The following is a 14,024-nucleotide window of genomic DNA, read 5'->3' as shown; positions in this document are numbered from 1 at the left end:
ATGATCACTCAGTGTTATCATGTAACTGAATGATGAAACTTGTGCAAGGTGTGAGCTGATGACTTGTGAAAGCTGGATCTGGCCTCTAGACAAGTCTATCTGTTAACTGTCAAGCCAACAACTAACTATATTTTTCACACAAGGAACAGAGCTGTTGGTGACGGAATGTTTTAGCTCTAAAGATACTTAAAATCACTCACAGAAGTTGTGTTTTTTTTCTGTGATCCAAAATGAAATGAGCCATGTAAGGATCTGTTTTCATTTCAACAGAATTAATTAGAATATGGTTTCTGTCTGCAGAGGATGCCTCCAAAGGTCAAATTAAAGGAATATTGTGGGAAGTTAAATAGCCATGAGGCCTGTATATGGTGGATGCAACTGGCCCCCTTTACTATGGGGGTGTTAAAGGGGTGGTTCCCCTTTAACTTTTAGTCTGTTATAGAATGACCAAGCCTAAGCAACTTTTCTATTGTTTTTTTTTATTTTTTATAGTTTTTTAAAAATAATTTTCTGCCTTCTTCTGAATCTTTCCAACGTTCAAATGGGGGTTACTGACAAATTACAAGACAAATCAAACTTTCAATTTGCAAAGTCTTTCTTAAGAAATAACTCACCGAAACTCTGCTTGCGCTCCTTAGAAAAGTCGACTCGATTTCTCCTTCCTGGCTATCTCCTATAAGGAAGGCAGGGAGGAGAAATCGAGCGGCGCACAATAGATCGCCAGATCGCTTACTTAAGAGGAGCGCAAGCAGAGTTTCGGGAAGTTATTTCTTAATAAAGACTTTGTGATTTGAACGTTTCATTTGTCTTGGTGTTTTTTTCGATGTATTCTAACGAATTTTATTTAAAAAAAAATTATGTTACTGGTCTTTAAATACAAATACTCTATAAATCTGCATTTATTGTTATTGCTACTTCTGCTTACTCATCTTTCTATCTAGGCCTCTCCTATTCATATTCCAGTCTCTAATTCAAATGAATGCATGGTTGCAAGGTTAATTTGGACCCTAGCAACCGGATTGCTGAAATTGCAAGAGCTGCTGAATAAAAATCTAAATAACTCAAAAAACACAAATAATAAAAAATGAAAACCAATTGCAAATTGTCTCAGAATATCACTCTCTATATCATAAATTAACTCAAAGGTGATCAGTTCAATAGCAGCTTGAAAGGGATTTATAAAGAAATCGACACTAAATATTTTTGTTGGCTTAGATACCCCTGGAATTAAAGATTCAAAATCGTTTTTTCATGTCAGAACTCTTATTTTAATAAGGGACACTTAGGGGCCCATTTACTTAGCTCGAGTAAAGGAACAGAGGAAAAAAAACTTCGAATTTTCGAATGTTTTTTTGGCTACCATCGAATGGGCTACTTCGACTACTACTACGACTTCAAATCGAACGTTTCGAACTAAAAATCGTTCGACTATTCGACCATTTGATAGTCGAAGTACTGTCTCTTTAAGAAAAAACTTTGACCCCCTAGTTCGCCATCTAAAAGCTACCGAAGTCAATGTTAGCCTATGGGGAAGGTCCCCATAGGCTTTGCTAGCTTTTTTTGGTCGAACAAAAATCCTTCGATCGATGGATTAAAATCCTTCAAATCGAACGATTCGAAGGATTTAATCCAGGCATGTCCAAAGTGCGGCCCGGGGGCCAATTGCGGCCCTTTTTCAAATTTACACCGGCCCTCAGACTCCATCATGAAATTAATAATAATGAGCCCCCCCCCCAGCACAGTGATCAGGAATCCCATAGCAGTTATATTAAGGCACATTAGTGAAATGATCTGCCACTTACTGGCACGTAGAGACGCGCTGTTTTCACATACTTCTTTAGGGCTGAAGGTGTCAATAGACGTACTGACGTGCCAGTACAGTGAATTAAAGAAGTATGGCGTCACTACGTTCCAGTAGGTGTCTATTGCCAACACCTTCAGCACACAGTATAGACCAAGTGGCAGATCATTTCACTAATGGCTAATGTGCCCAAATATTATGGCTATGTGATTCCTGTAATTTAATGTTAATGGTTCAAAGAATGTCAGGCTGAATGGTTGGCCCCCACACATTTTCACCTCACCAAATCTGGCCCTCGTTGCAAAAAGTTCGGGCACCCCTGATTTAATCGTTTGATCGAACGATTTTTCATTTGATCGAACGAATAGCGCTAAATCCTTCTACTTCGATATTCGAAGTTGAAGGATTTAAATTCGACAGTCGAATATTGAGGGTTAATTAACCCTCGATATTCGACCTTAAGTAAATTCGCCCCTTAAGCATTGTATATTGTGCTGTTTGTAAAACATGATATAACACTTGTAAACAGTTCATGGCGTACGAAAAGTCTTCCATGTGCGCATGGGATCATTTATGCTCATTTTTTTATTATGTTTTTATTCAAGAAATTGTTTTACAGGTCACATGAGGGCAGGTCCAAAATGAAATAAGTTAACGATTGTTAGCACTTATCCACTTAAAGCCTCTCGGCAAGCCTGTCTGTTCATCATAGGGCTTATTTATATCCAGGAGAGCAGTTGCACTGCCACAAATATCTCGGCAGTCAGTTGTGTATAAAACTGTATTGTGTTAAAAGACACTGTATACTGCCGTATAGCTGCCTCCCTGTTCCAAATCAAGCTCTGCTGTGCCTAGTGATGCAGAAGAACCCTGGAGCTTCTTCCACCTCCAGACTAGGGGGTAACACCAGCGTCCCCTTTAATCGAAAGAATAGGGCACATATTCCTTGTACAGGTAAGGGACCTGTTATCCAGAATGCTCTGGACCTTGGGGTTTCAGGATAATGGATATTTCCGTAATTTGGATTATGATACCTCTAGTTTACTAAAAAAATCATGTAAACATTAAATAAACCCAATAGGTTGGTTTTGCTTCCAATAAGGATTAATTATATCTTAGTTGGGATCAAGTAAAAGCTACTGTTTTATTATTACAGAGGAAAACAAAAATCATCTGTAAACATTTGGATTATTTGATTATAATGGAGTCTATGGGAGACAACCTTTCCGTGATCCAGAGCTTTCTGGATAATGGGTTTCCGGATATTGGATCCCACATGTATACACCAAATCCTAGAAATGACACCAAACTGACTTTAAAAATGATCTCTAAATGATATGCTGGTAGAAATGTGAATAATATGATTTTTTTCCCCACTGTTACTCTTTGTACTTGTGACTTGTTTTCAGGTGAAAACAAACCTGTTATGGTTTGATCCGAGTGTCTTTTTAAAAGCTTGTGTATTCCCAGGGCGCTGTTTTCCCTCCCTCAACCAGTCACTCTGTAAATTGTGTATAATTTCTGTAATACAGGAATGAGACTTGTAATGAATCATGTCCCTGTCCTCACTCTGTCTGATTAGAGGAGCTAATATGTTCCTTATTCAGTTGTCCCACTTGTCTCAGACTGTAGGTTGTGAAAGATGAATCATTTCGTTATTTCCCTATGCTGTCTAGACATGTAAGATTGTAATTTTAAGCAAGAGATGAATGTCTCAGCGGATGCCGCAGCAGCAGTTCACGGCTCTGGGAAGATACTGTATCCTACTCTTTGTAAATTGCTCTTAACAAAGTGATGCATCTTGTGTAATTGCTTTCACCTGCAGCATTATACATTTAGGGTTACAAATCTCCTTACAGGTATGGGATCTATTATCTAGAATGCTTCGCACATGACGGTTTCTAAATAAGGGGTCTGTATATTTATACATATTTATTTTAAAGCACTCAAAATCTGCACAAAACAATGTTGCAATTGTATTCTCAGAACATATGTTAAGGGATCTGTGGACTGCCCATATTAAACATATGCACTGCACTTACTTAACCAAGTGTAGTGTGCAAAGTGCAATCACAGATGCAATCACAATGAGATGTTGTCCCCATAATTCAAAGTACAGGTAGAGGATCCATAAGGGCAGCACTACTCGTGCGATTCCGCCGAACTGCGCAAAATCACAGGCGTCACGTCGGATGAGACGGAAACAAGGTAAGTAATGGCAGTAAATACACAAGGGGGGTTGTGGGAGCACCCGCATTGCTAAGTAAAAATATATATAAGTATAAGGGAAAGTGCTACTGGCATATCCAAATGGGTCAGTGCACATTCCCTGGGCCCCTGTCTAAGTAATTCAGTAGAAATGCAAATGCATGTGTTAACAAAGACAGGGGTTTTTAGTTACAAAGTTATGATCATAAAGTTGAAAAGCCACCATACCACGTCAAGGTAAACCCCATATGGCGGTCCCTAACTTGTTTACCTACCAGTCATAGTATTGAGGATCCTGTGTCTCTCTGCATAATAGCAATAGTAAAGTAAAAAGTAAATGTCTGCTGAACCTTGGTTTCTGGAGGGCTAAATCCTCCCCCGCTGCTGAATTGCAGCTTTTAAGAGAGAGTGATTGCCCAAACCAACGCCCATTTTTGACAAAAATGTATAAATATGGTGCAGTTAAAAGCATAGGGCCACTATTAATTAATAGGGGTGGGTATGAATGCTTCGCACATGACGGTTTCTAAATAAGGGGTCTGTATATTTATACATATTTATTTTAAAGCACTCAAAATCTGCACAAAACAATGTTGCAATTGTATTCTCAGAACATATGTGAAGGGATCTGTGGACTGCCCATATTAAACATATGCACTGCACTTACTTAACCAAGTGTAGTGTGCAAAGTGCAATCACAGATGCAATCACAATGAGATGTTTTCCCCATAATTCAAAGTACAGGTAGAGGATCCATAAGGGCAGCACTACTCGTGCGATTCCGCCGAACTGCGCAAAATCACAGGCGTCACGTCGGATGAGACGGAAACAAGGTAAGTAATGGCAGTGTCGGATTGTGTCGCATTGTTGATGCGATCGACACGACTGTCGGATCGTCTGCATCCCAAAGTCGTGTTGCATCGTATCAATGCTGCAACACAATGCGACAATTGAATTACTTACCTTATTTCCATCGCATCCGACGTGTCGCCTGCAATTTTGAGCAGCGCAACGGATCGCGGCGGAATGGTAGTCCTGCCCTTATCCGGAAAACTTATTATCCAGAAATCTCCAAATTACAAGGCCATATCCCATAGACTCCATTTTTACCTAATGATTCAAAATTTCTAAATTATTTCTTTTATTCTGCAATAATAAAACAGTACCTTGTACTTTATCTAAACTATGGTATACTTGGGGGCACATTTACCTAGGGTCGAATATCGAAGGTTAATTAACCCTCGATATTCGACTGCCGAATTGAAATCCTTCGACTTCGAATATCGAAGTCAAAGGATTTAGCGATATTCCTACGATCGAACGTTCAAAGGAATAATCGTTAGATTGAACGATTAAATCCTTCGAATCGAAGGATTTTAATCCATCGATCGAAGGATATTCCTTCAATCAGAAAATTGTTAGGAAGCCTATGGGGACCTTACCATAGGCTAACATTGGCCTCGGTAGGTTTTAGGTGGCGAACTAGGGGGTCGAAATTTTTTTTAAAGAGACAGTACTTTCGACTATCGAATGGACGAATAGTCAAACGATTTTTAGTTCGAATCGTTCGATTCGAAGTAGAAGGTCATAGTCGAAGGTCGAAGTAGCCCATTCGATGGTCGAAGAAGCCGTATTCGACCATTCAAAATTCGAACTATTTTTCCTCTATTCCTTCACTCGGACTAAGTAAATGGGCCCCTTGATCCTTACTGGAGGCAAAACAATCAAATTGCGTTTTTTAAATGTTTATATGATTTTTTTAGTAGCCTTAAGGTATGGTGATCCAAATTAAGGAAAGATGACTTATCCGGATAACCCCAGGTCCTGAGCATTCTGGGTAACAGGTCCCATACAGGTCCCATACCTGTACTTGTGACCTGACAGGGCTCCACAGTGTCAGCAGGTGCACTTGAATGCAATTCAACAGAAGAGACCAGTGTCGGACTGGCCCGGCGGGATACCGGGAAAATACCCGGTGGGCCCCGACCCTAGTGGGCCCCCGCCGGGCCAGTCCCCTCTCCCAAACAGTTTTTAAAAAAATAATAAAAAAAATTTCAGCGCATCACAGCGCCATTTGCGCATGCGCGACGAGCTGCGTTTCCATATGCGCCGCCTGGGCAATTATGCCAAGAGGCGATTCGCCTATCAAGTAGGTAGCGGGGGCCAGAGGGGGGCCCTGGACACCATTCCCGGTGGGCCCCGGGCCCCCCAGTCCGACCCTGGAAGAGACAGGACGGATGCAATGATGCTTGGCACTATTATAAGGAAGTGCAAGGAGTTTTTGCATTGCATGTACCTTTAATAAATAGTGTCACAAAGTGCAACATTTGCATACATTTTAGCTGCTGTGTTCATAAATGACCTGTCTTTTGTAAATCTATGGATATCAGTGTTCTACTCTGACAGTGGCGTAGAAAATGCATGCGTTTCAATGTGTTTTTACAACAAGTCTATTTCACAAGCATGAAAAAAGTCCCTGGGGATGCCAAATAAGGGCTGTGATTGGCTTTTTGGTAGCCCCTATGTGTACTGGACAGGAGTCTCTATTTGGCTTTTATACAACCAAAATTGCCTCCAAGCCAGGAATTCAAAAATAAACATCTGCTTTGAAGCCACTGGGAGCAACATTCAAGGGGTTGGAGAGCAACATGTTGCTCACGAGTGGCTGGTTGGGGATCACTAGTTTATAGTATTTATTCACATGATAGGGACAAACACAAAAGGGGTCATGCACAATGCCTGCGTAATTGGACATTTTTTTCCTCTTTTCTCAATGTATGGGGAGCACTCTTGCACTCTTGCACTTGCGCTTTATATGATACATATTCATGAACTGGGTGATTGACCTTTATACAAAGTGAATAGGGATGTCTATTTCCATTGAAATATCTTGATTTCTAGAAATTATACAGCGAACTTAATATGTAAATATACATAGGGCATTTAACCATTAATCATTTATCTTTTCCTGATGTTGGTAGAAGGTAGCCTTTACAAATGGCCCTGCTTCTCTCTCATATTGTACTGGACTCCCTTAATAATATAATTTTCATTTCATTATTGGTCATTACAGTATATAGATTTTTTTTTACTTTAATTATAAATTAGATAGCAGCTGTTAATTCTTGGAACTATTGGAACTAAATAACTGTGAGCTGTTTTCTTCCTCTGTTTTACAGGTCTTTGGAGCAGATGAAGATAACATGGGGGATGGTTGCTCTCAGAAGCTGGCATCTGCCAAATACTTACGAATTTTGCTGCTTATTCTCATTCCGTGTGTTTGTGCGCTTATACTCTTGTTAGTGGTTCTGCTTACATTTGTAGGTGAGTAAATACTTTTTTACTTGGAGGCAGAATATATTATGTAGTCTTCAGTAAAAAAGAGTTTTTGCATATGTCGTTGAAGTATTAATTGTTCTCACTATAAGGGAATACTGCTACTGCCATAGTATTATGTTATTTCTCTGTATAATCAATGCTCAGATTTAGCAGGTTGTTCCACCTGATTGTTTACATGGACCTTTCCATTACCGGATGTGTTTTGGTTGGCCTTTTCGTGACATGCCATCTTGGGGGGAAATTTACTAAGCAGTGAAAATTTGCCCATGCCGGCTTCCCACCCATCGCAACACTTCGCCAGTCGAAAATTTTCTGGGACAATGCTAATTTACTAAAATGTGAAGTTTCGTCCTGGCAGACGACGCTGGCAAATTTTCACTACCGTTACTTCACCAGTGCAAGCAAATCAAAGCGAAGATGCGCTAGCGTTCAATTCTGCCTGGTGCAAATTCATTAGTGATCTTGCGCTCAGGCTAATTTGCATATGGTGGGAAATTTAAAGTTAAATGGAGCTCTGTAAGTTATATATAATACATTACATTGACAAAAGTCGCCTGCCGATAGCGTACGAATCACCGCTAGCATCTATCTGTTTTGCTAGCGAAGTGACTCCTGTGCCTATTAGTATCAGCAAAAGTAAAATCAGCAAAGTCCCTGTGGGCGGTAACGCTGGTGAGTCGTCGCCAGCGTTAGTTACTTCGCCGTTTAGTAAATCTGCCCCTTAGTCTCTGGGTCTCCAGGTCATGCTGCTTGTAAGTAGGGTTGCCACCCGGCCGGTATTTTACCGGCCTAGCCAGTAAAATACCTGCCAGGGCCGGGGCCGGTTTTACAAATTTACCGGCAATGTAGCTGCCGGTGATTTGTAATACCTATAACAAAAGCCCTTGGCCCTCCGGCAGAAACTTACCCCTCCTTCGTCTTCTGCTTCTCTTGCGATGGGGCCCCGCCCCCTTTCACATCACGGAAAATAAAGCATTAGAGAGATTATTATCTTATTATTGCCTTACAATGTGGTCATCTGATTGGTTGTATCTCTGCTGGGCATGCAGGGGTGCAATCAGCCAACTAGAAAAAGGATTGGTCTTGTTTTAACCCAGCTGCAAAGAAGGTATCCTGTATTTATAAGTCACTACAAAAAATAATAAAAGCATATTGCAAAGTGTCTTACTTGCTCTACAGTAGCTTTGTGGCTTTAAATCCCCATTAAGGGATCAACTGTTCACATTGCTCAAAATATTTAGATATGCCGGGTACTGTAAATAAAACGATGGAAACCGCAAAGACCAGTCACCTGGAATCTTGGCACAGAAACCTATACGTGGTCATTTAAATGGGTTGTCTAAATCCAGCTTCAGAAAATGGGTTTAGTCTTCAACTGGGCAACAGCAGCTTATTTATAGCCTTCAACAGATATCTAGAAAATAATTTAATTGATATTTCTGCTAGTAGATTCAATATCAAAAGTAAATAAGGCTATACAGGTATGGGATCTGTTATTTGGAAACCAATTGTCCAGAAATCTCTGAACTACAGAAAGTCTGCCCCCCATTGACTCCATTATAATTAAATAGTCTAAATTTTTAAAAATTATTTCCTTTTTCCCTGTAATAATAAAACAGTAGCTTGTACTTGATCCAAACTGAGAAATAATTGATCCTTGTTGGACGCAAAACCAGTTTATTTAATGTTTATATGATTTTATAATAGACTTAAGGTATGAAGATCCAAATTACAGAAAGATCCATTATCTGGAAAACCCCAGGTCCCGAGCATTCTGGATAACAGGTCCCATACCTGTACTATCTATCTATATATCTATATCTATATCTATATATATATATATCTCTATATATCTCTCTCTCTCTATATATATATATATATATATATATATATATATATATATGTTGGTGTGCTTGGCAGACATATAGGGGCATCTTTTAAAGTGGTTGAAGAAGGAAAATCAGCTATTTTGTAACTATTTTAACTATTTCTAAAATTTGCTGAAAATATTTCTTTTTTTTTTTTTTTGTTGATTCTAGAGTAATTTCTTTTTGACCTAATTTTCGATTACATTTTTTTCTACCTCGGAGATGGTGAAACCCATTAAAAAAAAAAAAAGAATATGATGGAAATAGAATTTTAATAACATTTAGCTATTTCTAAGGAGTGTCTATTAACAACTTACTTTTCTGAACGTCATCAATGGATAATTCTATTTATAAAAGGAACCAACAATGTGTAGCATTGTGGGGGCCGGAGTCTAAAAGGCATCGTGGCATTAAAAGGAAAAGGCGTGGAATGAAAACAACCACATGCAGCAAGTAGCAGCTAATGGCTATAAAGCGACTACACAACATCCCTCTAGGGACTATACAGAAAGAGTTATTTGTTTTTATAAGACATTAGGTTTATAAGTGGCCTAAGTGTTCCTTTAATAAAACAGTGACTAGGAGAAACTGCAACGTGACTCCTGTTTAGAGTAAGGCCAAGACTGATTAATTAAGTCCTACACCCTGTTCTAAATCATTTTGGAAAGACGCAGGTATTCAGGCTGAGGAGGTCTACTGAATGTTGAGCATCATTAGCCAGCTATCTCTGGAATCTCCAACCCATGGTTTTACTGTGAGTTAGAAGCTCAGAGAAGCTAATAAACTTGGGTAACACCAAAGAAGGTCACCTCGTGGGAGGGTGGAAGAGCTGCTCAGTGCTCTAGCACTAATTACAAATCAACATCTGAAATAATATCTGTGCATAATGAATATCATGGACCTTCTACTTTGACATATTTCACATAAGGAGGACATTGCCGAAGCCTATATAGTAATGACTTATACTGTAAGTCTCCTTTTGCTGAGTAGGCCGGCTGTAATCAACCTTGGGTCCTTTGGGTCTATTTGAATTTGTAATATGGGTACTTTAAAAAAGAAATGTGCAGTTGAGACAATTACATAGTACAGGTATGGGACCTGTTATCCAGATTTCTTGGGACCTGGGTTTTTTCAGATAAGTGATCTTTCTGTTATTCGGTTTTTCCTACTAGAAAATCATTTAAATATTAAATAAACGCAGTAGGCTGGTTTTGCGGAATAATTATGTCCTAGTTGGGATCAAGTAAAAGGTACTGTTTTATTATTACAGAGAAAAAGGAAATCATTAAAAAAAAAATTAATTATTTGGATAAAATGTCTATGGGAGATGACCTTTGGGTTAATTGCAGCTTTCTGGGTACCAGGTTTCTGGATAATGGATTCCATACCTGTACAGGCATGTGACAATTTCCATTTTTATTTGTACATATTATTAATGCTCAAAAAACAATTTGCCGCCTGGTTGTTTACCTGTATTCAGGGTTTTTTTTTTATTTTTTTTTTGTTATTTACGCTTTTAGGAATTTTTCAAGGTCTTTCTCATAGTTTAACACTGTGTTTCTCTAAATAGGCGTCTGGCTCTCAGTTCAGAAAGACAGATAATACGTATTTTGTCTTTGTTCTTGTTACTAACTGTCTTAAAATTCAGTTAACTGTTTTGCTTCTGAGAGAGTTTTAGAGGAGTTATGTTGCCTTTATTACAGTTTGATTTTTAGTATGCAGAAGAATCCTACTTTTCTATGATAAACAATCGATAAAGAACTGATTTCATTTTGCTTTTCAAACCTATAACTCTATAGCGACAAAACTGTGTGACTCTGGGGAGAAGGGTGAGTAGCTCAACTATACAGAATCCATTTTAAGGAAAACAAAACTCTAAAGTATAAATAGCAAAGGTCAGCTGAGACATTATTTAGACTGTTGTCAGAATGGGTTATATTTAGTGATGGGCGAATTGGTGGCGTTTCGAAAAATCATTTTGATGCATAACAATTTTAACACGAGCGACAATTTTTATACGCGTGACTATTTTGTCCAAATGCATTAAAGTCAACGGGTGTATTTATAATTTTGACGCGCAACAATTTTATGCGCTTGACAATTTATTTGCTGCCGCCAAAATTTGGAAATTCACCGCGAATCTATGCCTGGTGAATTTATTCGCCCATCACTAGTTATATTAAGTTATTATAAAATAAAAAGTCACATCAGGGGAAAGAAATTGCTGGGAGGAGATCAGGTCAATCAATTCCCCCAGGTCAATGACTAGAAAGACAAGGGCATTTAGCACCCATCCAGGTGCCGAAAAGGTATAAGCACATCATGAAATTGTATTTTATTCATTGATTCCATATTTAATTTTTTTGGTTATGAAGCTATCCCATCTTTCTCTTACCAAAGTTGAATCTAACCTGAACTTGGCTATGTTAGCATTGTGAGTGACCAATTGTGAATTATTTCCTAGAGTCTCCGGAGGGTTTAATGCATTCCCACTATATACGGCCTATAACCCCTGAAAGGGGTGGCTTCTGCCAAGCCATATACTGCATGCATGATATTTCTGCATTGAAAATAATTATTGAATATCTAGCAGATTTCAAAATAGCTTCTTCCTAATCAGTCTTCTCCATTTTTAAACAGATATCAAATTCCCATATATTGAGATATTTATTGAGAGTCATTAATGGAAATCTAATACTTTTTTCAATACTTTTCTAATACTTTTTTCCCATGACAGGGATACCGTCATGGGAAAAAACATTTTTTTCAAAATGAATCAGTTAATAGTGCTGCTCCAGCAGAATTCTGCACTGAAATCCATTTCTCAAAAGAGCAAACCGTTTTTGTTATATTCAATTTTGAAATCTGACATGGGGCTAGACATATTGTCTATTTCCCAGCTGCCCCAAGTCATGTGACTTGTGCTCTGATAAACTTCAATCACTCTTTACTGCTGTACTGCAAGTTGGAGTGATATCACCCCCCTCCCCCCCAGCAGCCAAACAAAAGAACAATGGGAAGGTAACCAGATAGCACCTCCCTAACACTAGATAACAGCTGCCTGGTAGATCTAAGAGCAACACTCAATAGTAAAAACCCATGTCCCACTGAGACACATTCAGTTACATTGAGAAGCAAAAACAGCAGCCTGCCAGAAAGCATTTCTCTCCTAAAGTGCAGGCACAAGTCACATGACCAGGGGCAGCTGGGAAATTGACAAAATGTCTAGCCCCATGTCAGATTTCAAAATTGAATATAAAAAAATCTGTTTGCTCTTTTGATAAATGGATTTCAGTGCAGAATTCTGCTGGAGTAGCACTATTAACTGATGTGTTTTGAAAAAAAACATGTTTTCCGATGACAGGATCCCTTTAAGTGTTTTACATTTGATATCTTTCAGTCTCATCAATTGTTTGTCTGTTGTCCCAGCTGATGAATTTCATTTATTTAAAGGACAATGAAAGTCTAAAATAGAATAAGGCTAGAAATGCTGTATTTTGTATACTAAATATAAACATGAACTTACTGCACCACAAACCTAATCAAACAAATGATTTATGCTTTCAAAGTTGGCTACAGGGGGCTGTCATCTTGTAACTTTGTTAAACATCTTTGCAAGACTAAGACTGTGCACATGCTCAGTTTAGTCTGGGCTGCTTAGGGAACAAAGCTGCTTGAATTCTGCATGGCTGGGAAGTAAGGCGGGGGCTCCCCCTGCTGTTCATAAGTAAAATAAATTTGATTGTTTCCCTGCTCAGCAGTTAGAGACCATCTGACAATTCCTATCCACAGAAGTAAATGGAGGGAGAATTTCACTGCATACAGTCAGGTTTCTTATATTGGATATAGGTTTCTTTTTCATTAAAGAAAGTAAAAATGGGATTTTATTTTTTTGCCTTTCCTTGTCCTTTAAATGATAGATCAGTCTGAAGCACTTTCTTTCCATCAGTTAAACAGGGGTAGTTCTTTGCCAAAAGGGGATGTATATGTTTTGGATTAGAGGGGATTAAGGGAAAGAGGCCCAGAATATCCATGAAATAGGATTACTGAAAAAGCAGTGACTAGGTTTGTTTATCCAAAAGTAAGTTTCCAATGGCCTCAAATGACAGGTGAGATTTTTCAATGGCTTCCCAGCTGGTAAATTTAGTAATGAACTAGAGGCTTCTGCACAGCCCAGACTGAAGGAGAAAGCTTTACCCAGAAAGTATCGAAATACATGGTAAAGTGACATTGTTATACAGAGCAATTGTTCATTGGGTGATTTTTGTTATGTTTGAGGAGTCTAATTAAAGCAATATTGCAGATGGCTTCTTTTATGCCATATCTACCCAATAAATCCATGTCTGAATAAATGCAATTTCTACAGTGTGTTGTGGCATTTGTAGCAAGTACAGATATTTTTGCATTTGTTTTGTACACAAGATTGACAAACAGCACCTTGTAAATGTCAATTTGATGTATAAGGCTCCCAGGGCATATTATTCAGGCTGGGGTATCAGATAGAAATCAACCCCAGGAAAGGGAGGAGATAGGGCAAGTGACAGGGTTTGGCATTCCAGAGAGCTGCTCAGAGTTTTCTGTTTGCTTTATGCTCTGGTCTATACATATAGTAAAAATATATGCTAAGGTTTAGCATAATAGCAAGCCAAGACCCTGAACTGCAATAAATCAGATAAACTCATTTAGAATTATAAGATGTAACGAGTCAAAAAATCAGTGTGTTTTTTATTTATTTAGCAAGTATGAGAGAGAGGAAACAAAAGGTCCAACCCCAAAAATGATTTGTGTCTGATATTAACAACTATACT

General features: G+C 38.6%; 1 protein-coding gene across 6 annotated transcripts in view; it reads left to right on the top strand.

The window, feature by feature from the left end:
- Window positions 1-14,024, top strand: part of corin.L (corin, serine peptidase L homeolog) — a 113,432-nt gene that overhangs the window by 22,128 nt on the left and 77,280 nt on the right. For 3 of the 6 annotated variants that reach the window (XM_018229598.2, XM_018229615.2, XM_018229601.2), the window contains exon 2: window positions 7,189-7,333. In XM_018229598.2, the coding sequence (XP_018085087.1) occupies window positions 7,189-7,333 (145 nt within the window). Of the gene's footprint in view, window positions 1-2,623; window positions 2,756-4,486; window positions 4,547-7,188; window positions 7,334-14,024 lie in introns of those variants that run through there. The other 3 variants (XM_018229608.2, XM_018229624.2, XM_041588742.1) reach the window with 3 other exon arrangements.

The sequence above is a fragment of the Xenopus laevis genome, chromosome 1L (genome assembly GCF_017654675.1).
Source record: "Xenopus laevis strain J_2021 chromosome 1L, Xenopus_laevis_v10.1, whole genome shotgun sequence".
Lineage (NCBI taxonomy): Eukaryota > Metazoa > Chordata > Amphibia > Anura > Pipidae > Xenopus > Xenopus laevis.
This window is presented reverse-complemented; position numbering and strand designations above follow the sequence as displayed.